Below are 22,377 nucleotides of genomic sequence, written 5' to 3' on the forward strand. Positions count from 1 at the left end.
ACAATGGATTCAAAGTAATATTGAATGATGTAACGCTTTACACAATGTCGAAATAAACACGTTGGCTGTTCACAGTATATTCGATACATCGAGTGTAAAAATTGTTTCTAAATTCTGGAGTCTATCTCTTTTGCAGAAGATAAAATATTAAAGTTGAAATATTTTTAATTAAAAGTATATTACGCTAAAATAAAAATATTAGTTACGCTTATTTTTGTTTATTTTTAAGCTTACAATTATTTCGGCGTAATGTAACGCACGTGGCTTTTGAAAGTGGCCAGGTATTCACGTGCCAAGTTGTTTAAATTATGACAACATCACTAAAGAGCCATGCTTTCATATGATCCATTTGAAATAGAATATGTTATAACTTTATTAAAGCGAAGGATATGCAAAGGCAAAAATTTGCGTGCGCGTCTTAATGAGTGTATTTCCTGTGTTTACCTCGCGATTCGTGATGATATCGCGCTATACAACCGGAAAAGAGTGCGTAATAGTTAACACGCGTACCGGAACACGTACACACATACACGAGAGAGCGATAAATATTCAATTTTCCGATCGTATTGATTACGTGTACTTCCGCGTACGCGGATCACGGCAGTTCCCTCGGTTTTATCGCGACGAACAATGCTGTTATCATTAAAACTCATTGCCAGGTATGTAATCGAGCGCGCAGGAAACGTCAGAATCAAGTACATCGATCTCACATCGCGATCTTTTCCATTTTTCGATTTTTTCTGCGAATCGTACGTGCGAATGATTTGTAATTCGATAAAATTCTACGATGATAAAAATCGCGATAAGGAAAACTAATAAGCAATATTATTGAATTTTTGCGGATTTAATTGCATTTCAGACAAAATATATGATCATGTTTGAATATTTTCTTTTCTGTCGTTAGAATAATTTGTTAGCCGATCGATCGATCGATAATCCGAATCGTTAATGTAGAGAAGTAGGTGTCAACGTGGAGAGACTGCGCTTCGCGATAATGATGCTGCGTCACGTACGTGACGTATGTAAGTGATACTAATGAGCGCATTACTATGTCGCATCGCTGATCGGCATGGTGTGAAAATTGTTTAATTATACACATGTAGTCGCGCATTGACAAGTACGTTGTCAAAAACTGCGGTGAAAATTATTGCATCGTTCGCGCTGTGCGAGCGACATGTATTGTTATTATCGAGATAAATATTAATGTAAAATAAACACGTGTGTAATTATACGGATGCACTGTTACACAAATCTGTTATGAAATCTGTTTCAGTCTGACGTAATTAAATTCAACACGTATTACATGTCGATAGATTAAATTGTTGAAATTCCAAAATGTTATGATTTAACAACGCGATTACAGTTTTCACTTACAAAAGAATGAACTTTAATATTATCAAAGAGATGGAATTAGAAATCTATCGACTTTTATATAAATGTATCTTTCAATGGTAATGGTCAAGCATCATTGATTGCGACAAGAAAAATTTTATTTCTCATATCGGATGACATTAATGACATCGATGACATTAATGCAGCAGGTGTCCGGGCTATTACTTAACGCGATATTAATTCTTTACATCACACACGGTGCGGCGCATCCATATTGATACGAATTTTTCCGAGGGAGTCATTAATGCGGAATTCTATTGAATACGGGCGCCTTGACGAACCATAAACTCGTTTTCTGAAGCGTGGAGGGGTATGAATAATGGTTACCGAACGTGCCGCGTATATGAATTTGCATAACACCGCCGTTACACGTATATAACGTACAACATGCATATAAAAAGTGTTTTCATTTACATAGATGGGAGTACGCACATTTTATGAAATGCGGGAGGCAAGGAAAAATGAGCGTTTTTTATTTTTCTGCTTATAGAGATTCGTTAGTTGCTGTACGTTCGATCAAACATCTGCGATAAACGCGAGCGAGTTTAAAAATCACGATTTATTTCACCGTATATTGCTACATATACGGTTTTCATTGTTATCTATAATTTGTTTTGCTGTCATTTATAATTTATTTTTATTTAAATTTTATTTAAATTTTATTTAAATTATTTTTATTTTTTATTTTATTCATTTAAATATTTTAACAAGTTCATAATCCAAGCATACCTAATACCATTCATGATTATTAACGTCATTCTAATTTCGTTAAACCTCTTCCCTGTCCCAAAGCTGGATAAGTAGTATGGATGCAGATGAATATAACGGAACAAGGACTGCATCTCGTCGCGATTTCTTGCCGTGTGTACGATCGGACGTCTTACGCGACCGGAATTAATTAAAGTCATTCTAACATTATCTCGCATGCTTGCGGTACTTAATTGTATGCAATTATAATCTTCGTTCGTTATGCAATCGCAGACGCAATTGTTTCCTGTCGTTGTAATTCGCTTCGCTTGCTGAATGATTTGTTGATAATTCTAGTTCGCGGGCGTGGTCGTATCATTATATTTAACCGATATTATCTATTACTGTTTTTTCTTTCGGAGTAATAGCGTAGTGATGTACAATTTCACAATTAAACGAAAATTTGGATGCGATCGAGAGAAATTCAAGTTAAAAGACTTCCTTAAACAGGTCTAATCATATATAATTAAAACTAAACATGTGCAATGATTAATTTAAAAATTGTACACAATAATTAAAAACCATCGAATAAATTACAGATAAATCTACAACAGTGCAATACAATTGATATGTAAAAATTGTTTCTCGTTGATGTGACAGAAAAATCGATCGTAATTCATTTTATCGTATTTAACGTACCTAATTAACGAACTTCTGTTTAACGTCACGCATTCGATAATCGAGAACGGAGCCATTCGCGTTTCTACGGCCAAGGCTGTTTCAACCGTAACGCGGCTCTTTAAAGACGATTCGTTTACGTTACATACAACGTTATATATACGGTGTGCGAGAGCGGCGAAACGGCTGTCCATTAACGACCGGGTGACGTTTAACGAGGTGTAGCGCGCGCTTTTTTTTCGCGCTTAACGAGCGGCGGGCCTTTGCCAATTGCGTTTATGAGAATTGCGTGCATAATTCACAAAATCGACACAGGAACCCCGAAATAAAACGCTGCCCGATACAGCCGGCTTTATCATCGGTTAATATCAACTGGGATATCTATTACAGATCATTTCTATGCCGAATTTTCAACTGCATTTTGTTGGATGCGATTCGCAACAGGATTATACGCGATACAACGTGGAATAGTAAAACTTTAATACGCGTTTTGCATCGTAAAAAAAATTATGTAACAGAGATGGCTATGGAAGACTTAAAAGTGATATATTACAATACAAATTTAAAGAGAGAAAATGTATATATATATATATTTTTTTTTTTTTTTTTTTTACGCGTACATTAAAGATATTAAAATGCTATCCCTGTGTTGAAGTATTTTTTTTATATTAATTAATCTTTCCATGAAAAACTAATTTTAATTATCTCGCGCACGTATTTACGTTAAAAGGATCTCGTGGTAAAAATACCTATTCGGAGTTAAATTGCGAACGTTTGCGCGTATATTATTATCTCGAGCGCTCGTATTGCAAGAGCAATTCACTTTGATCGCGTATCGTATACACCATACGTTATAGTCCCTTCACCGATCACGTCTTCGCTTTCGACGCGCATCAGTTTCATTGACCACAGCGGCGATCAATGTTGTCTCTGTCATCCATCTACCCGCTTCTCATCTTCGCGTCCGCACCATTCATCCTTGCCATCGCGTTTCGAAATTGCCTCTTTCTCGACATGCACATTCCTTGCAAGCGTTTCGTTATTATTCTCGTACCGATATAACTTGGGTCAGCAAAATTGTGATTGCATAATTTTTAATGATTAAATGTAACTCGGTTTTATTTCTCCGATTTTTATTTACGCGCTATTTTTTCCATATACAATTATGCCTTAATTTCTAATCACATTAAACATCTCAATATTCTTGTAATTAAAAATATTATTAAGATTCTATTTGATAATGATTCCAATTTGACATTAATTTTTTGATTGTTTAAAAACGGATGCTTTTTGGAAATTGCCTTACTTATAATTAGTTTGAATTTTAATGTCTTTTAATCGCGTGGAAAAGATGCGCGGCTTTCGGAATATCCAGTACATCCGCCAGTACGTTTGAGCTATTATACAATTATCGTGTTTCTCGCTCGCAGGCATGGCGCATGGCTTTTGTCGATTCGCTCGCGTCAAAGCGCGTCCGGCGAACCGAGAAGCATGTGTAACTCGATTCATCTCTTGTCGGTCGCCGGCAACAGTCGGCGTCGAAACGTTGTTCCGCAGGTCGGCACACAGAGCTCGCTTATTATTGTTTACGTAAAGTTTACGTAACATCATACACGTATATGCTGTGCATCAACAGTCGCGATGCACTTGCGATGCGTTCGTTTCGAGACTTGTGCATCTCACAGACCTGCAACGACCCGTAAAATAGTCGCAACCCTTAATTTTTTCACAGTTTCAGAGACAATGTTTTCTGGGAAATATTTATTCTCTGCTATGTAAAACCATTTGGAGTCTAAAAATCAGAATAATTCATTAAAACTGTCTTTTATATTTTTGTATAAAAATTCTAAGGAATAATGATTCTTTTGATATTTTGTGAAATTATATTTAAATATTTTTTTATAAATATATTTGATATAATGTAAGAGATAAAAAATTAATAATTTTTTATAATTTATTATTTAATTTAATACATTTATTATTTAATATATTTGGTATAATTTAAGAAATAAAAAATTAGTAATTTTTTATAATTTATTATTTAATTAGTTGGGGAAAAAATGAAAATTTCACCAATACTATCAGTCATCATGAGGAAAAACATTGTATTCAATTTTTATACTTTCGCACATCTTGCACTTTATTCTTATCGCAGAAATCAGTATAACGCTACATACGATCTTTAATTTATAACGAGATACGTTTTAGATAATGGCATGAAAAGAACTGCCGTTCTTTCCGCTGTATCGATCAAGATTTATCGCTATGAATCATGTCCTCTTTCGTTTCATCGAGCGACCGAGCAATACTTGGCACTTAAATCCGTATCATGTCCGACGACGAACGATTACTTATCGACATTTTTAAGACGAAATATTATTGCGTGCGGAATGGAATGAACGTGGAAGGAAGGAACAATGAATAAATACTCCCGGTGGGAAAAGAGAAAAAAAAGAGAGAGTGAAAGGGAACGAGTCCGATCTCGCGACGGAGACGACGGCCACGTCGACGCGTGAATCATTTTATCGGGAAGCCCGTGAATAACATTACGGTCGATATATCGTGCGGAGAGCTTTGCGCACCGAAGACAACGAGTCTTTAGGGCTTGAAAGGGTGATTTAGCGAACGACGTCGATCGCGCTCTCAGGAATTATTAACGACGCGCACACCTCTCGTTCCGGGTTTCCTTGCGCCTTTTGTGAATTTCTTCCTCCTTCGACGTCGCGCTTCCTTCCTCTCCTCCTCGGGGAAGAACGATCATTTGCGTCGATCGTAAGATTCCCGTCCCAGGGAAAAATTGCATTAACCATCGAGCGAGTCTTGGTAATGTTGTCGAGGGTGACGACGAGTTCGCTTTATCACCGTACGCTTGTAAAAAGCGCGTCGTTTTGCATAGATTGCATAATGTAATTTTTTTTCTATCAACGATAGTCCTTGAGATCTCGTAGAATATGGAATAATGATAAATCATATCGGTCTCTTGACGATCACTCTGGTATTTTTATTATATATCGGTAGTGAATTTAATTTTTTTAATGCGGTTTTGATATTTCATATATTAATTTACATATTTTATGTGACAATACGTAGTGATATTTTTTTAATTATTAAAAAAATTATAAAATCCGCACGATGTACTATTTTACAGTGTAATTTCGCGCAAATTAATGTTATCTATGATGATATGTTTTTTTTATGTGATTGCAGGCTGAGGACCTCCTGGACGACATACTGTCGTTCGAGGCTGGCTCCTTGGGTGACGGATTGAAGGACGGTCAAGCCGGAAGTCTCACGAATATACCGGAACTTCAAATTAAGCCAGAACCTCTCTTGCTCACGGAAGCAGAAATACATGCCCTCGCCAAGGATCGACAGAAAAAGGACAATCACAATATGAGTAAGTTGATAATTGATTCTCTGATTAAATTTTTACGATGACGTATCTAATTGTGCGCGCGTTCTGATATTTATTAAATTAAATTTTATTCAATTATGAATGATAATATAAATATTATTCCATGAAAAATTAAATCTCTTGTATGGGAAATTTTCTGCGTTAATAACATATCCAAGCAATGAATTATAGAACTTTTCGTATAGCTTATCAAGTTTTGTTGAAGCAACTGTTGCAAATGTATCTGCGACAGATTGTCGTCCGTTTTATGGTACACTAGAGAGAATTTATTCACGCTCACGACTACAGATTACGTCATGTGGCGGATTCAAAATTACGTGCTGGAATTCTATTTTGTGTCTCAGACACGTGGCTTTCGTAATAAGGCTGATGTTTTAATCTTGCTTCTCTTGGTACAGCCGCTTTGAATGTCGCTCGATCGATAGGCTGTAAGCAAATTCTGTTTATCCGTGTAGAAATAATTGATAAGCGCCACCGTGCAATTTACACCTCAATGGTAGCAATCGGCGATGCCACGTTATCGTCATTGTTGCCGACGTTTACTACATTATACGTACTTATGTCAACACAGTATGGCCGCAGCATAAACGGCCTATTTAAATGATAATGGAAAAATGTCATCCCTATATCGGTCGTTTATTATTATCGCGAATGCAGTCAATTAAAGTAGCATCTGTCGGTTATCTGTTAACGCAAACAACGTGGACGAATCAAATATAACCTCGTACGTTCATGGTGTTTGTATGAATAATAAAAATTTAAAAAGAAAATTTTTATTGGTTTTAAATTATTCTTGATACAAATGGAATAATATTCCGAGTATAGTATTGTCACGATTTTAATTATTTAAATAATATCTATATTTTTTTCTGTATTATATTATCTGTTAATTTTTTTAAAATTTGATAATTTAAAATTTTTATCTCATTAAACATGCAATTAAGAGTCCTTGAAAAAAATATTAAATTATAAACCACAAAAATGCATTTTAATTATTTATTAAATAATTATCTATATTTATTAAATAATTTCTTTATCAAGTTCATAAGTGCATTTGTATGATGCATGTTACGATAATTTTCTATGAATTGAACGTTAAAAATCAATAGAAACGCTGCTATAAAAGATCTCATTAAAATCACTAAATGAATTAATCTCCACATGACGCGTGTAAGAAACGAATAAATAATTTTCGGGCGGCGACATTCGAACGATACCACGCTTTTGTTAAGCGCTGGTTTTCTGTTTTACTATGCAATATGTGTTACGCGCCGAATTGCGCATTTGTGTTCGTGTGATTCGCGACAATCCCGTGAATTTGACCGAGTAATCAGTGAGCTTCAATTATTTCACTTCGCGCTTCCCACCGCAGTGCAATAAAACTTTGCTACATATGCGTGAATTTTTATGAATTTCCGCTCGTAAATATGTGCACAAATTTGAATAGTTTTTATTACATGCTGATATTTGTAAATATAATTCCGAAAATATAGGCAACCTTAACGCATCGCGCGCAGTTAATCGAATTCTCGTGTCTCGTTCTCAAAAAGTGTAAAAGTGTGAGTCAGAAATGTATTCGTATGACATAACATAACGACGCAAAATAATATTATTCATATAATTAATATAATAGAATTTTAATAATCACAAACTTGAATCATTTGATGACATATTCTTTAATGTACTTTTTCTTTAATATACTTTATGCGATTTTCTCATGAGACGTTCCTTCAACCGTTGATTCTCGTGATTAAAGCATCGCTAAAATTGCAAAAAATGGCACGATGCTCACGAATGAAACAAGCGGAAATCGGGCATGGACTGCATTGGGAAGAATTGGAGCATCCAATTTTCCGAAAACAATCGCGAGCATAATGAAAGGTCGGTGGATACGAAAGAGGCGGAATCGAATTTGTAAAAGAGAATGGTGAAATAACGGGCGTGAATTACGCGGAAATATAGGAAATGAAGTAGGAATTCTGTAAAAATAGTCGCGCGTCCCTGATTCGCTCTTTCTTTGTCTCGCCACTTATTGACTACTATTGTGCATCTTCGCCTGGTGCATTATCGATTGCACGGTGTTCTACGTGCGAAGGATGAAAGAGAAGCTTATCGGCGAGACTGCGACTTGTCTTTTTACACGCTTTTATCGATTTGCATGCAACGTGAGTCTATTTGCGAATGTGCCTTCCTTTTTCCTAATTTGTTTAATCCTGTTAATTATGTCTCTTCCCCTAATTTACTCCATTCAGAAAATGTGATCAAACGGTCTCGTTCCCATTTTATGCTTTATATTCGCAAAGTTCGCAAATCTTTTTGCGAATTAAATGTGATAAAATTTTTATGCAAGTTTAATAGGAATATATAAAAACTGAAATACATATAAAATAATTCAGGAGCTTTATTTTCAACATAAAAGGTAAATTATTCCTTTAGACGTAATGCATTTGTATTGCGAACTGGAATTAAAGGGCAATTTCGCATTCCCTTTCGTTGAGAAACCCAAAGCCAACTCGACGAAACGCTTCTCCCTAATCTTTACTCGTATCTCGGATAATTTCTTCCCACCGGAAACCGGGGTTTGCTGATTGATGAGACTCGTCGTCGTCGATTAGGAAGGCGTACCTCTTGATTCCAAGCGAAAAGCATAGGTTCGCGCATCTTCTCGACAGAATCAGGTAGCTTCGATTTCCGTCGTTTGTCCTCTCCCCAGCTTCATCGACTTTCCAGCCTGTGCCTCACCCTACTCTAAATTAACCATCGTAATCTAATCAGCGAGATCAGAGGAAGTTCCTTCTCGCCCTTCCCGTCTACGTCCATCCCTTTCTTCGTCGTTCCTTTGCTTCTCGTGTTCTCTTCGTTTCTGTCTTTCTCTTTCTCTCTCGGAGCGAATCGAGTTCGAGAGAGGAAGTTACAGCTTCCTCAAAGTTTTCAAGGCTGCTCTTCATCTCCTCGTGCGACATCTCCTCGATCGTATCTCATCTTTTATGGCCTTTATAACCGTCCTATCGCGCTGTTTACAAATATTTGTCTCTACAATATGAATCAGCAATTTGTAGAATTTTGTTTGGCATATGACGTAGACCTGTGATGCACTTTGAAGTGTTTCAGAAGTGACGTAGATCTTATTTGGAACCGATTTTCCTTCAACTACATTCGACTTCTACGGAATCAGAGTATTCCCTCGCATCTTAAAAATTTTATTTTGGAGAAATGTTTCTTAATATAACATATCTTCTTTGTTTTTTTTTTGTTTTAAAAATCGAAATTCGATTTCGATAATCTCACATTTTTAATGTAATTTTCCATATACTTCGAATAATTTAAGTAATTTTTTTGTTATTGTCTCTAGTAATATATTTTATTCTGGAATAAAGACATGAAAAAGATAAATATTATAAGCTTGTGTGCTTCTTGAAAATTAATTTTTTTGTTTATTTAATACATGTTATTATCAAATAAAAGGCTGATTCATTTTTTTATCAAATTTTATGATTTATTAGGAACAAAATATTTTATCTGTTTCTTCTGCCATTAACTTTCGTATCCAGCTTGCGATTCTTATTGCGTTTAAACTCGATTAATAATGATGATAAAGAGATGTTATCGAAAACAGATCAAAGTGAAAGAGAATTAATCACTTGCTCTGTATTTTTTATCTTTATCAATTAGTCGACATAATATTTCGCTTCCGTTATTCACGGTAACGAATAGTGGAGTGTTGTTTCTGTCCAATTCGCATTTCGATGAATTTATTTTTCCGATCGTGGCTTATCATCGAGATGATCGTGATATCAGAGACGCACGTGAAAGATAGGTAGGGAACCAAGCCTGACCTCTTCGTTGGAGAGATACCTGGCCGGAATAATCGATCGGGTACAGGGGTCATGTGCCAACGATAGGGTGATTTGGTTCGCAGTCTTTTCCGCAAGGGAGATACGCTATATCCTCCGGAAAGCGCGATATGCTTTCCTGCCCAATAACTTCGATACGAGACGACGATACTGGAGATGGCTCGACCCTTCACAATTCGCGTTCGCGTTCAAGATGACGTCGATATAGTTTATTGGGATTGAACGATCGAGGGATATCACGTTTGCTTCCAATCGTGTCAAATAGTTGTAACCTCAAGAAAAATAATAGCCCGCGAGTATAGAATGTAGACGAGATTGAGCGTCTAAGGAAATATATAATATACTTAATATATAATAATAATATAAAAACAATATATATATATAATATATAATATATAATATAATATAATATATAGATGAATATATTTTTACCTTTTTCCTCTCTCAGAAATATAATCGAAAAAAGGGAAGAAATATTATTCATACTCCGTGAAAAAATTTTATTATTCCAAAGATAATATAAGAATCTAGATCTATTTTTGTTTCCACGGAGAGATTGCGTAGAAATTTCTCAAATATTTGACATATTTATTAAAAATAATTTTATAGCAATATTATAAAAAAATACACACATGATTCTGATTTATAATCGTAAGAATTATTTATCGATTATTGATTAATATCTGGAATATTTTTGTATTTATTTTTTAAGTAACCATAAGGTTAGTCCTTTAACTATAGGAATGAAGAAAGTTCTTTTAACAGTCGAGACAGACAAGTCTGGGAACTAAACATTCTGGCGAAAAAAAAAACATTGGAGGACGAACCGTTCTCGCGCATCGATTCAGTCGTGCGATTAGCGGGCGAATTAACAAACGACGCGATCTATCTATCGCATCTGTCGCGAGCGAGCCATGATTGATGTGCGCAATTTCCGTTTTCAGTCGAGCGACGGCGGCGCTTCAACATCAACGACAGGATCAAGGAGCTCGGCACCCTCCTGCCCAAGACCAATGACCCGTGAGTACGAATTTCTTTTCTTCCGTTTCTTCTCTTTCCTTCGCTTCCTCCTTGTCGCACGTTCGCCCCTTTCACCCTCCTCTCATCGCCATTTCTCTTTCTTCGCAGTTCTCTTATTCTTCACTTTACTCTTTGCACATTCCCCATGGACCATTATTTCCTGTTCGTGACCCTTTACGACGAGTTAGTCCAGGTCAGGTGCTCGAGACGAGAGGCTTTCATCTCATCTGGACCGGAAGTCCATTCTTCGCCCCTTCCCGCTCTCTTCTTCCCTCTGCTTTCCTTCCGCTGGCTCTTCACGGCCGCTCGCTCTTCCTTCCTCTATCTCAGCTTTGTTTCCCGTCCTTCCTGCCGTCAAAGCGCAACACTTCCTTCGACCCGGTGAATGAAGGTAAATGCGAAGGAAAAATAACACCACAAATCGGAAATACGGGGAGGAAGAGATTGGAAAAGAGCCGAGTTTGTTTACACTGTACACATTTTATCGTACCTTTTATCACGCTCATATATTCTTTTCCAGTTCTAAATAAACTAATTTATAAAATTAATTTTTCTGGCAACACATACCTTTTATTTTTTAACTCTGGAAAATTTTTTTTCTTCATATTTTGATATTTAGATTTAGGAAACATAATTATAAAACAGAGCTTTTTATTTACATGTTAATTTAAAAAAAATATGTCAATTATAAAATGATTCTATTTCGAGGTATATTTATGCTTTAAATTGCGTATATCCCTTTTGATATCATAGGAAATAAATCATAATAAATATATTTTAACGTTTTTTAACGTTTAGTAATATACTACATATAATCGCAATATTTTTAATTTCTTTTATATTGAAATAGCGTGGTGATAAAAGATAAGTCTTAATGTACGATTATACAATGTGTTTAATTATATCCACCGTTATACCGAACTAGTATCGTAAAAAGTCTTATCTATATCGTTCAATGTTTAGAGTCATTTATACAGCTGTAAAAACTTCAGTCTTTTAAACTTGGTAACACATTTTCATTAGTAACACATTTTGTTTACTTTTAATGATTATTACATGATATCAATTATAATATGCAATACAATCGATAAATGGAATTATAAGTGCAATTATTTTATAATAAATTTAATTGATAAATCCTTGAAAAATTTAATTGATAAATCCTTGAAAAATTCAGAATTATAAATTTTTGCTTCATCGCGATGCTACTAAATTAAATAAATTTCAAACAGAAAAGTCTATCACACGCATATACATAACATGATGCAAATTATTTCGAGTCAATAATTCTCAATTATGTATAATATGCCAGTTAATGAAACGAGACGTCTGTTTTCTTTGCCATCATTTTTTTTTTTTTTTTTTTTGGAATCTCGATGATATGCGCTCCGCGTCTGACCTATTTCGGATGTGATCCCTGACACAAATCTTCAACACCGAAACTTCTTCGACACACGATGTACGTACTAATGAACGATCCTTTTGCATAGAATAGCCGAACAAGTCCGTCGTTCATTTATCAGTCCAACGATCGACCCATTTATCTGTGTCAACATCCGGTGAACTTAAAAACTCCCTCTTTCGTGTTCGACGTCCTCTTTTCTCATGCGCGTTTCTTTGAATAACGATCCTTGAAAAACCACGGGAAAACCTAAACGAATTAGGGTCGCGAGTAACAACCGGTTTTACTGGATGATAAGAAAACCTTATGCGGCGAATAAAAACAAATTCATCTTGATATTTTAATTAATAATATCAAAAAAAGATGACAACTTTAATCATGGAAAACTTTTCTCATAATTTAAATTATTATATTGCGTTTTATTAGAGAGTATAATTAACTACATCATGCTTTATATCTTTAATTTTACTATTAATTGTAAGATTTAGAGGAAAGCAAAGAATTTGAAAAGCTTTCGAGCATTGATAAAACTGACTTTTATTGAGAGAAAATTCTTTAGTTTAATATCATTCTTGATGCATTTTATGTCACGATATCATTTTTAACATCGCTCTAGTCTTGATATGTCGCAAAGCGGGTATAACATTTATCGTTAATAATTATTGATTTACGGCATCATAATTTATATTATCTGTGTTCGATGAAGGAGAAGCGTGCAGGCAGGCGTGCATTCTTTATCTGCCGTCATATTCCCGTCATATTTTTCGACACGTCACCGATAGACGCGATAACGAGAGCACGCGTGGGATTAATGTGTTCCACGTCTCGAATTTCTTCCTCCTTATCCTTCCAATATTTGAAGCTGACGAGATGAGAGTTGAATTAATGCGGCTTTACTCCAATCATGTTTGTCAGCGATAATTTATACTCATTTCAATGTTCCTCTGGAATTGCATTTAACGTGCACTTTAAATTTCTTGATCGATTTTTCGGTTTGTCGCGTGCGATAACATTCGGTACATGCATTGTCTACGCCAGTGCTGGGATTTACTTGCAACTTTCGGCCAGATTTCTTAGCTTACGCCTACTGTTCCCCTCTTACCGCTCGCACCGCTCGTAAGTAAGGAGCGCTCAGAAACGTGCGCGTCACAAATGTAATGTGGCAATCTATCTATCTAAGTTCTCTTTATTGTAATTACGTCTCAAAACACAAATATTTTAAATTGTTACAGAACATATACGTAATTAATAATATAATAATTATTTGTATTATTAATAAACAATAAAGAGAACTTAGATAGATTGCCACATTACATTTGTAACGCGCACGTTCCTGAGCGCTCCTTAGTTACGAGCGGCGCAAGCGGTAAGAGGGGAACAGTAGGCGTAAGCTAAGAAATCTGGCCAAAAGTTGCAAGTAAATCCCAGCACTGGTCTACGCGATAGTACTCTAGCACAGAGTACATATATGCCCTCGATTCTCGTAGCGTTACTTTTTATCTAATGACGCTCATTTCATCGATAAGACAATCGCAAATGCACGATAACACTTTGCCTTCTATCGCGTGATAAAAAAACGGAATTGTCAACCACATTGGAATCATATTGCATTTTCTATATGCAAGCGGATATGGTTCACTCGTCATAGATTATTTCATATGAATCAGGCACGATTTTAGATAAGTATGTTTCATTTGAATAAAAATAATGCAGTAAATATTTTAAATATTTATAAAATTATAACACGCACAGTGTAAGGGATCTATCTTAATTAAGATAAATTTTTCTCTCTCTTTTATGCATGATAAAAATTAGTAATTTATTAAATTTTTACATTTATTTATTTATACATAAAAAAGCAGATGTATTTTTTGCAAAGAGATTTAATTTTGTCGAAATTACGCTTGATAAAAATCAGCTAATCGCGATCGTATGCGATAAGAGAATGAGAGTACTGACATTAGAAGCTCTTGCGGGCGTCTCGACATGCTCTAGGAACGTGTTTCTTCCTCAAGGTTTCAGTTTCGGCTTTGGTCGAGAAGGATATTAAGGGGAACGCGAGTAAACTGCGCGATAGCGCACTGATGATAACGAAATACAGCTCGGATTCTAAAGACACCGGCAAACACGACACAGATTTCTCCTCCCGTTCCTTACCCCGTTTTCGCTCGAATGTCCCCGTTTGTTCCGCTTGAATTTCGGCGAATCGTCCTCGTTTTCTCGCGAAATACCCCAAATCCCTCTTCATCCGCGTTCTCCTTACGTCGTTGCTCATTAGCGAAGGAGAAACGTCGATACACGCATGCCTGTTTATTGTTTGCCGTGCAAACTTGTTCCCGATGCCGTGTACAAGTACGAAAACCACGCGCGAGGCCTGAAATGCATCATGACGCGTTTCTGTTGAAGCGCGGAATGTTCAATAATTCGGACGCCTGCTCTTGTTAATTATAATGAAACGGTAATTGGATCTGTGTCAGTTTGCATGACGTAGTGTTTTAAATGGATCTTTAGCTATTTATTTCAAATAAATGCACTTTCAATATGCGTTTAATTAAATCTTTGTTCGAAATAGAGATTACATTCACGCACGAAGTAAAAATTAAATTATGCTACATTCGAAAACACATACAAAGCTTGCGTGTAAATTTTCCGCGTTAAAATTTCTCGATTAAAAGGTAATTTTAATTAAATGAAAGATTTGGTTATATTCGGTAGTGAAAGTTGGCGAAACACAAGTTGTTTTGCTAAAAGATGCGACGGCTCGGAATATTAACTCTCAAGAGTGAACTTGAAAATGTTGGCAGAACTCTCGTTGAATCCTCAAACTCCGTACACAATGAATTTGACAACCACGAAAAAGCATACGCACTTTCTCCCTTACATAATGTAGGGAATTAATAAAATGTAGAATTCGTTGTACGGTAGGCATATTTGCGGAAACGCAGATTGCGAGCTCAGTTTAACGTACACGAACCCGCATAGCCACAAATTCGCAAAGTTGTTAATGCGGAAACATGACGCATCTCTTTCTTTCTCTCTCTCTCTCTCTCGTGTGGAAAAGTGATGCTTTATGCGATGTTCCGGCGGCTGTTTGGCTTCCGAGTTTGTGGGCGCAAAATCTCGCGAATCATGCAACGGCGCATCCATTCGCGATCCGCGATCGCGCGTGAATTTAATTACAGTTTTGCTGAGGCAATGTAAATTATTAGCCACGTCGCGAGACCGTTCGCGCCGCTACAAGAACGCGAAACTATTTTGTTGCGAAATGCAAAACAATAGATAATTATTAATTATTTGTTTACACTGGTTTGTAATTTATTATTTGCCTCTATACATTATGATTTACAAGTATACATTTATAAATTGTATAATTTTGCACAGATCAATAGAAATTTCAATTTAACGCTATTTCACGTATATATTTTCTTATTATCTTCAATTTATTTCTATTTCTGTCAAATTAAATAAATTAAGAATATTGTTTTAAGCAAAGTTCGCGCTATTTTGCGCGAATTATTGCGCGATCGTTAATATTACAATTTTCTTTTGGATCGGAGAGAGATTTTCGGTGAAACGTTTCGATCACCAGCAGGCGAAATTAAGGATGCGACAGCTGTATGACGCGCGTTCGATCCTCGTATTCCTGCGGGATAAGACGGAGGATTATGTTTTCTCGGAAGGCCATTCACGAAGGAGTTCACGGAGGGATGGATATGTCGCCCGGACATGACGAATGCCATCTCATAATAAGCTTTCCGTTCGCCATCGCTCCTACTCGTGGACGGCGGTAGCTCGCGATTTTGCGGACGATAAATCGACGGAACGATTCCGTCGTAAATCAACGGCCGCGACGGCGACGCGACGCGCGAGAAAAAAAAGGCGTGAAAAACGACGAAAATCCGTGAGTGTTGTTCGCGAGTTCCGCGTGAGAATATTTAAATCGCGAGGATGAATCTCACGGCGCGTTCCTACCGTTCGTTATGAAAAATTTCACCTTGTCTTGCTCGCGTTAAAAAATCCCCAATCCTTCAAAATAGAATACTTATGTTTACGGAGAAAGAACTAATGAAGAGTAAATGAGCTGTCATATCAATGTCAGAGAAATATGATTAATGACGTTTCGAAAAAATATCTGTATATAAAATAGCGCAGCCTAGTTCTCTTCGAAAGGATGTTGTTCAATTATAAATACTGATTTATATTATCGTGTAAATTATATAGTTTGTGGATAATGTCTGTATCTTATCAGCTGTTGTTGAATATGCGAGTCATCCAATATGACATTGTTTCGTTTCTAAAGAGAAAAATGCTACTTACGTTTATATTACGTACAATGTAATATAGGTATACTTATTTACTCGTAGGTACAACACACCTATGCTTCATAATGATAAATTATATGAATGTAAAGTGAGCGAAAAAATATTATACAATACGTTAAAAAATCGCTCTTGACATTGTTCAATATATTGTCATGTATTTCTGAAAAAAGTTTGTACTTTCTCTCGAAATCTTGAATTTTTCTCGCCTTTGCATTCTCATTCACGAACCGCTTGGCAGGCATTCTTTACACTGGCATTGCGAGATTGTCCGCGCTGGATCATCGCAAATGTCTCTCACGAGTAAGGATACCTCGGTCCAAGACACTACATCTCGCTTCTCGCTTCTGCGTCTTTGTGAATTTTTCGAGAGCGTCGTCGTGCGAAAAATTCTCCGCGTTAATGACAAATCGTCATGTCTGCACAGAAGGCACAAAAGAGGCACATACAGAGTTTGGTGAAAAAAAAGGAGAGAAAAGTGCGAAGAGTACGAACGCGACACGCGTTATGGAAATTCTTTAAGATTTCGTTGCCTACGTCGAATTATCGCTACCCCCGTCCGTCTGATATTATGCGCGAATTTCCGCTCGGAATTCCATCTTGAAGTGGCCCTCGAAACGTCATCATCTTCGTCGGCGGCGGCGGCGGCGCTACTCGGTAATATCGGTTATATTATGGTCGAATAAGGAACTTTGGGAATTTCCCGCAAAACATCCTATCTCGAACACGTTTCCAGCGAAATAATCGTGTGCCAAAAGTTTCAAAGAGCGCCTTGGCGTCTCTTTTTGGCATTCTCTTTTTTCTTGCTTCTCTCTCTCTTTTTTTTCTTTTCTTTTTGATTTTTTTTTTAAGTTGGGGAATTTAAAACATGGTCATAAGCCGCTGTGCTTTATGTAACTTATGCTAAGGAATCATATAATCATATTATAACTCTTCGGCATCGTTGACGATGGATGAACTTTTAGTGTAAGAAAGATTGTAAATGCGAAAAAAATTAGACTGCTTTACTTTCAAAAATTTTTGAATAATATGTAAAATTTATTTATTTATTTATTTAGTTTTACTGTACGTTATAAGAGGATTTCTTTCCCATTTATTTCCTATAAATAAATAAATAAAATTATTACGCTTTTCATGAAATCTGTATAAATATATTAAATATATTACAGTTATTAAAATATAATATAAGTATAATGTTGTTGGTTTCTCGCGCTTGTGTTACAGATATTACGAGATCGTCAGGGACGTCAGGCCGAACAAGGGTACGATCCTCAAATCCTCGGTAGAGTACATAAAGTTGTTGAAGAACGAGCTCACGAGGATGAAGCAGAACGAGCTCAGGCACAAGCAACTCGAGCACCAAAATCGACGGTTACAACTGCGCGTGCAGGAACTCGAATTGCAAGCGAAGGCGCACGGGCTTCCGGTTTCCGACTTCACCTGGGCGTCCACCTCTACCATGCTCAATACCTTCCCGAGGAGTAAGCTTGAGCAACGAAAGGTAAGTCGAAAAATCTTATCCCGCACGATCGGGTATCTCATTAATTCACTTTCTCGATCATACATCATCGCATCATCCATCATCGCATCATCCATCATATAGAGTTTCATGTCTAATTTCCATATTCGTAATAATTAATATATATTCATAATAATTATATACTTACTCATAATAATACTTACATGTACTTTTAATTCTCGTTCTCTTGTTCACCTCCGCTGTTTTAACAATGAAAAACGCATTTTTTTATTCAATCAAAAAATTTATATATTTTATATACATATAATATTCATTTTTAAATCTACATATATCGTTTATTTTAATGAGAAAATTAATATTCTTTTTTTATATACTTCTAACGACATTTATAATAATTGTAATTGCTCAAGTAAATTATTACTCTTAATATCCGACGATAAATCGAATGATATCGTTAATTTCCATCGGTGGAGATTAGTGAGTGTGCGGTGTGTCGTAACGACGAATCATTTAATCTTAATATAGACGGCCGCGCGGTTGATTTTCGAAGTTGTAAAGATCGGCGGCTTCGATATACAATGATTCGATACATGATCCTTGATCCGAATAAACTTTCTGCTCGTTCGCCAGACTAGTTTCATAACGCATGCATCTGTCCCGACGAACGGAGGCAAATAGCTGTTTGCTTACTCCATCGTTCATTCGTTCGCGAGAGAGCACAACGTGTCTCCTACATTCTCGTTTATATACTATCGATACTTTCGTATACGAGAGCGGTAAAGCTGCCTTTTGACAGCACCGACGATGTAACGATTTATTACGTAACCGAGATCGACCTGAAGCCGTATAATGAGGCTTGCATAATGAGAGAGAAATGTTTGTCTCATTTACATACAATTAACGCATCGATTTTCATCGAGCAACTTTTGTGATTACGATCTTTCGATATCTTATTCGATCGCTGATGACAAAGCGATTGCAGGAATTCAAAAATATCTTCTGAGATTTCCGTTTAATATTCGAATAAACATCAATAAAATATTTTACGCAGCATTATAATTGTGAAAATTATAGTAGTGAATTAATTATAATTGTGAAAATTATAATAATTCGCGAAAAGAAAGATTTTTACAATAATTTTAATTATTCTATTCTCTCTATAATTATTACAATTATTGTGAATATTATAATTTTCGCTTGAAAAAAAGAATGGATTATTTCTCACTTCGTTATTACTCGAAACGTTAATCTTGATACAAAGTACCAGTTGACTTTTCACCTGGCGACTCTTCATTGGCAGCGGATTATTGCCTCGAATAATGAACTGCCGGCTTATCTCCTGGTTGCCGTGCGAATCGCCCTCGTTCGTTTCGCCCCTCGTTACGATTTCGCTTTCCAATTCCGAATCTCCGAGAGATAACCGTCACTGTTGTCCTTGCTCTTTAAAGCGTTCGATGACGAAGCTATCTTTGTAAGATGACGGCAGAAATTACCGCTGATTTAGTGAGCCAGATAAAATTATGCATACGAGTCTTGACGCGAACAGCTTCGTGATGTGATTAAGGACTCTCAAAGTGTCGATAAAATGATGACCGCTTCTGTGACGACAGATCTAGGCCTCTTAAGGAGATTATGTCGACACCGAGGAGCCAGCCAAAAAAAAACAGAGATGTTTTATTAATCTTCTCATATTATAACCGTATCGACAGTGGCGTAACTGACGTCCATTCACTCTTGCAAAATTTTTGACGAATTTGGAACATTTGGAATGACGTGCGACACATAATGTACGCAAGAAATGTGAGAAATAATTATCTCTATGAAATGTCGTCAGCGCGACTGATTAGAGAGGTGTTCTTATTATAAATTCTTGAACAAACATCTCGATTATAGTAGATGAGAGAAAAAAACCGCGCGATCTTCTTTCTTATCTCTTCTAATTTAATTTGATATTACATTCAAACTTGGAACTTTGTTTGTCACGCATGCGAAGATGTGCGGCCGTGACGATGACTACGCGATTGTTATATGCATCGACGTTAATTTACGTCCGCTCGGTTTCGCACGTTTTCGGAAACATTCGCAATTGCTGCGACGCTCGAGATAACGAAAGAGACGCGATATGACGTACCAAGAGAGGGATGAGTTGAATTATTGTTCGAGATAAAGTTCTGCCGGGGCGTAAGTAGTCTGACAAGCAGCTTCTTCGCGGTTAGAGAAATTTAAACATTGATAATGTCCCGCTTCGCGATTCGAATCCCGAGACCGAGACGAGCCAAGTGTCTCGCGCGTATTGCACAAGAAATTTTACTGCGACACTTAACCGTTGGTTTGCTTAACGTTAATTTCGTTCTTCAATTTACCTTGCGCGAAACGTAAACGGTCTCGTGTCACAAGTGTGTCCCAGATAACGATAAATTATTTTCAGAAAAAAAAAAAGAATAAGAATTTATCACAGAGAATGCTCTTTCTCTCTTGCTCTTTTATCAAAATATACGAGATATAATTTTCTCAAATCATAATCTCTAGAGATTGATTCGCTAATATACATATATGCAGTCTGTGTAATATAATTTACCTGATTTATTACATTTGCTTACATGAGCTCCATTTATATTAATTTACTAGCTCAATGTATTATATTAAATTAAGACGAGATTAAAAACGGAGGAAAATTATCGCTCTAAGAAATAATCTCTACTCGTGCAACGTTCGCTCCGAGATTGCATAATTGCGGACGTATAATTGCACGTCTTAAATCCGTACGCGCCTGAATGTCGTGCAAAATATTTACCTCTCTACCGTCGTCGTTGTGCGTACGTCTGCAGAGCATAGTCCTTATCGCCCGTCCTCTTATCGTCCAGGCTACCTCACGCGAGACTTATACCTTTTATCTCGCATCTCGGCGCGGCGTGTATTTTCGCGAGAGGAACACGCAGAGCGCCTATCCCGTCGCGTTGCGTCGTATCGGGACAAAGGATAATCGCCGAATGAGTTGTAACGTCAGAAACACAGCGTTGCGCAACCACGCGCCACGGTATTTTTTTCATGCAAATTTAACGCCCTCCACGCGGTTATGTTATGTAAAGAGTGCATGCGATCGTTTCGCGGAATATCGCGTCAAGTATGAAATCGTACGACCGCGAAAAATGCGTCGCGGCCGAACCGAGATTTTTATTTTTCAAGAGGACAATAAGCGAATTTTGCAGTTTTCTTCTCTCTCTTGCGAAATTATATCCTAGCAATTTTCAACTCGAGTCTGATTTATGGAGATTTTCGAAGGACGTACGTATTTGCAGTAAGCGTTATGTAGGGTATTCGCGATTTTTTCAAGCATTTCCTCTCATCTACGATGCTCGAGACGCTCGCGTCTGCGAATAAAACTCGTTGGACGCAAATTCTACAATAAATTTGCCGTAACGAAAATCGACGACTAATCCGACGAATTAGTCGCACTGGTAATATAACGACAAGTAAATTGGATCCACGGTCGTTTGCGTTTGAAACACGATTGGAAATTAATTCCGGTTCTGGTAAGCCAAGCCGTCTGTAACTTCACAAAGTTATCAGCTGCATCTGACAGAGAAACGGCTTCAATCAGCTTACTTCGATATGTGAATGACGATAGCGTAGACGTTTAAGTCCTGATAATATCGAGTATTTAATTTTTCGAATTGTTTCGAATTGAAAGATTAATTTGTGTTTTGTACTTTACAATTTTAACGCTTTTTACTATTCCATTGAAAAGATGACAACATATCTAATAACTAATTTCATTGCGCATATTTTACAATATTTTTGATAAAGATAAACGCCTCTTTTGATAAAAACCAATCTCTCAACCAAGAAATTCTTATCAACTTTTGATAAATGTCAAGATTTAATTTTTCGAATAATCTCATTTCCAATCTTAAGGGCTACTATTTCGACTAATATGTGTAGCGTTTGACTGCTGCTCTAATCTTGCTGCTAATTTTGCTACGAAATTCATTATGTACATCTTATTGCACGTAAATAACATTCGATATTATATACATAATCCCGCTTTTCCGTATCGCACATCATTAATCGAAGAGATGGACAAGCATCGAATATAAACATTTTATATTCATATCCATTCCTGCTTCAGA

General features: G+C 36.5%; 1 protein-coding gene and 1 long non-coding RNA gene across 8 annotated transcripts in view; one reads left to right on the plus strand and one right to left on the minus strand.

Moving 5' to 3' along the window:
• Nucleotides 1–22,377, plus strand: part of Mitf (transcription factor Mitf) — a 99,277-nt gene that overhangs the window by 68,111 nt on the left and 8,789 nt on the right. For all 7 annotated transcript variants that reach the window (XR_014436522.1, XM_083087625.1, XM_083087623.1 and 4 more), the window contains 3 exons: nucleotides 5,965–6,154; nucleotides 10,971–11,046; nucleotides 17,992–18,268. Coding sequence is in view for 6 of the 7 variants with exons in the window: in XM_083087625.1 (XP_082943751.1) it covers nucleotides 5,965–6,154; nucleotides 10,971–11,046; nucleotides 17,992–18,268 (543 nt within the window). In the remaining variant the exon portion in view is untranslated. The remainder of the gene's footprint in view (nucleotides 1–5,964; nucleotides 6,155–10,970; nucleotides 11,047–17,991; nucleotides 18,269–22,377) is intronic.
• On the minus strand, nucleotides 17,897–21,719 carry LOC145964653 (uncharacterized). The gene is made up of 2 exons (XR_014436533.1): nucleotides 21,042–21,719; nucleotides 17,897–19,867 (listed from the first exon to the last, which is right to left on the minus strand). It is a non-coding gene; the product is annotated as an uncharacterized LOC145964653 (long non-coding RNA).

Source organism: Camponotus vicinus, unplaced genomic scaffold (genome assembly GCF_025532165.1).
Source record: "Camponotus vicinus isolate PSW18456_S1 unplaced genomic scaffold, iyCamVici1.0 SCAF_13, whole genome shotgun sequence".
Classification (NCBI taxonomy): Eukaryota; Metazoa; Arthropoda; class Insecta; order Hymenoptera; family Formicidae; genus Camponotus; species Camponotus vicinus.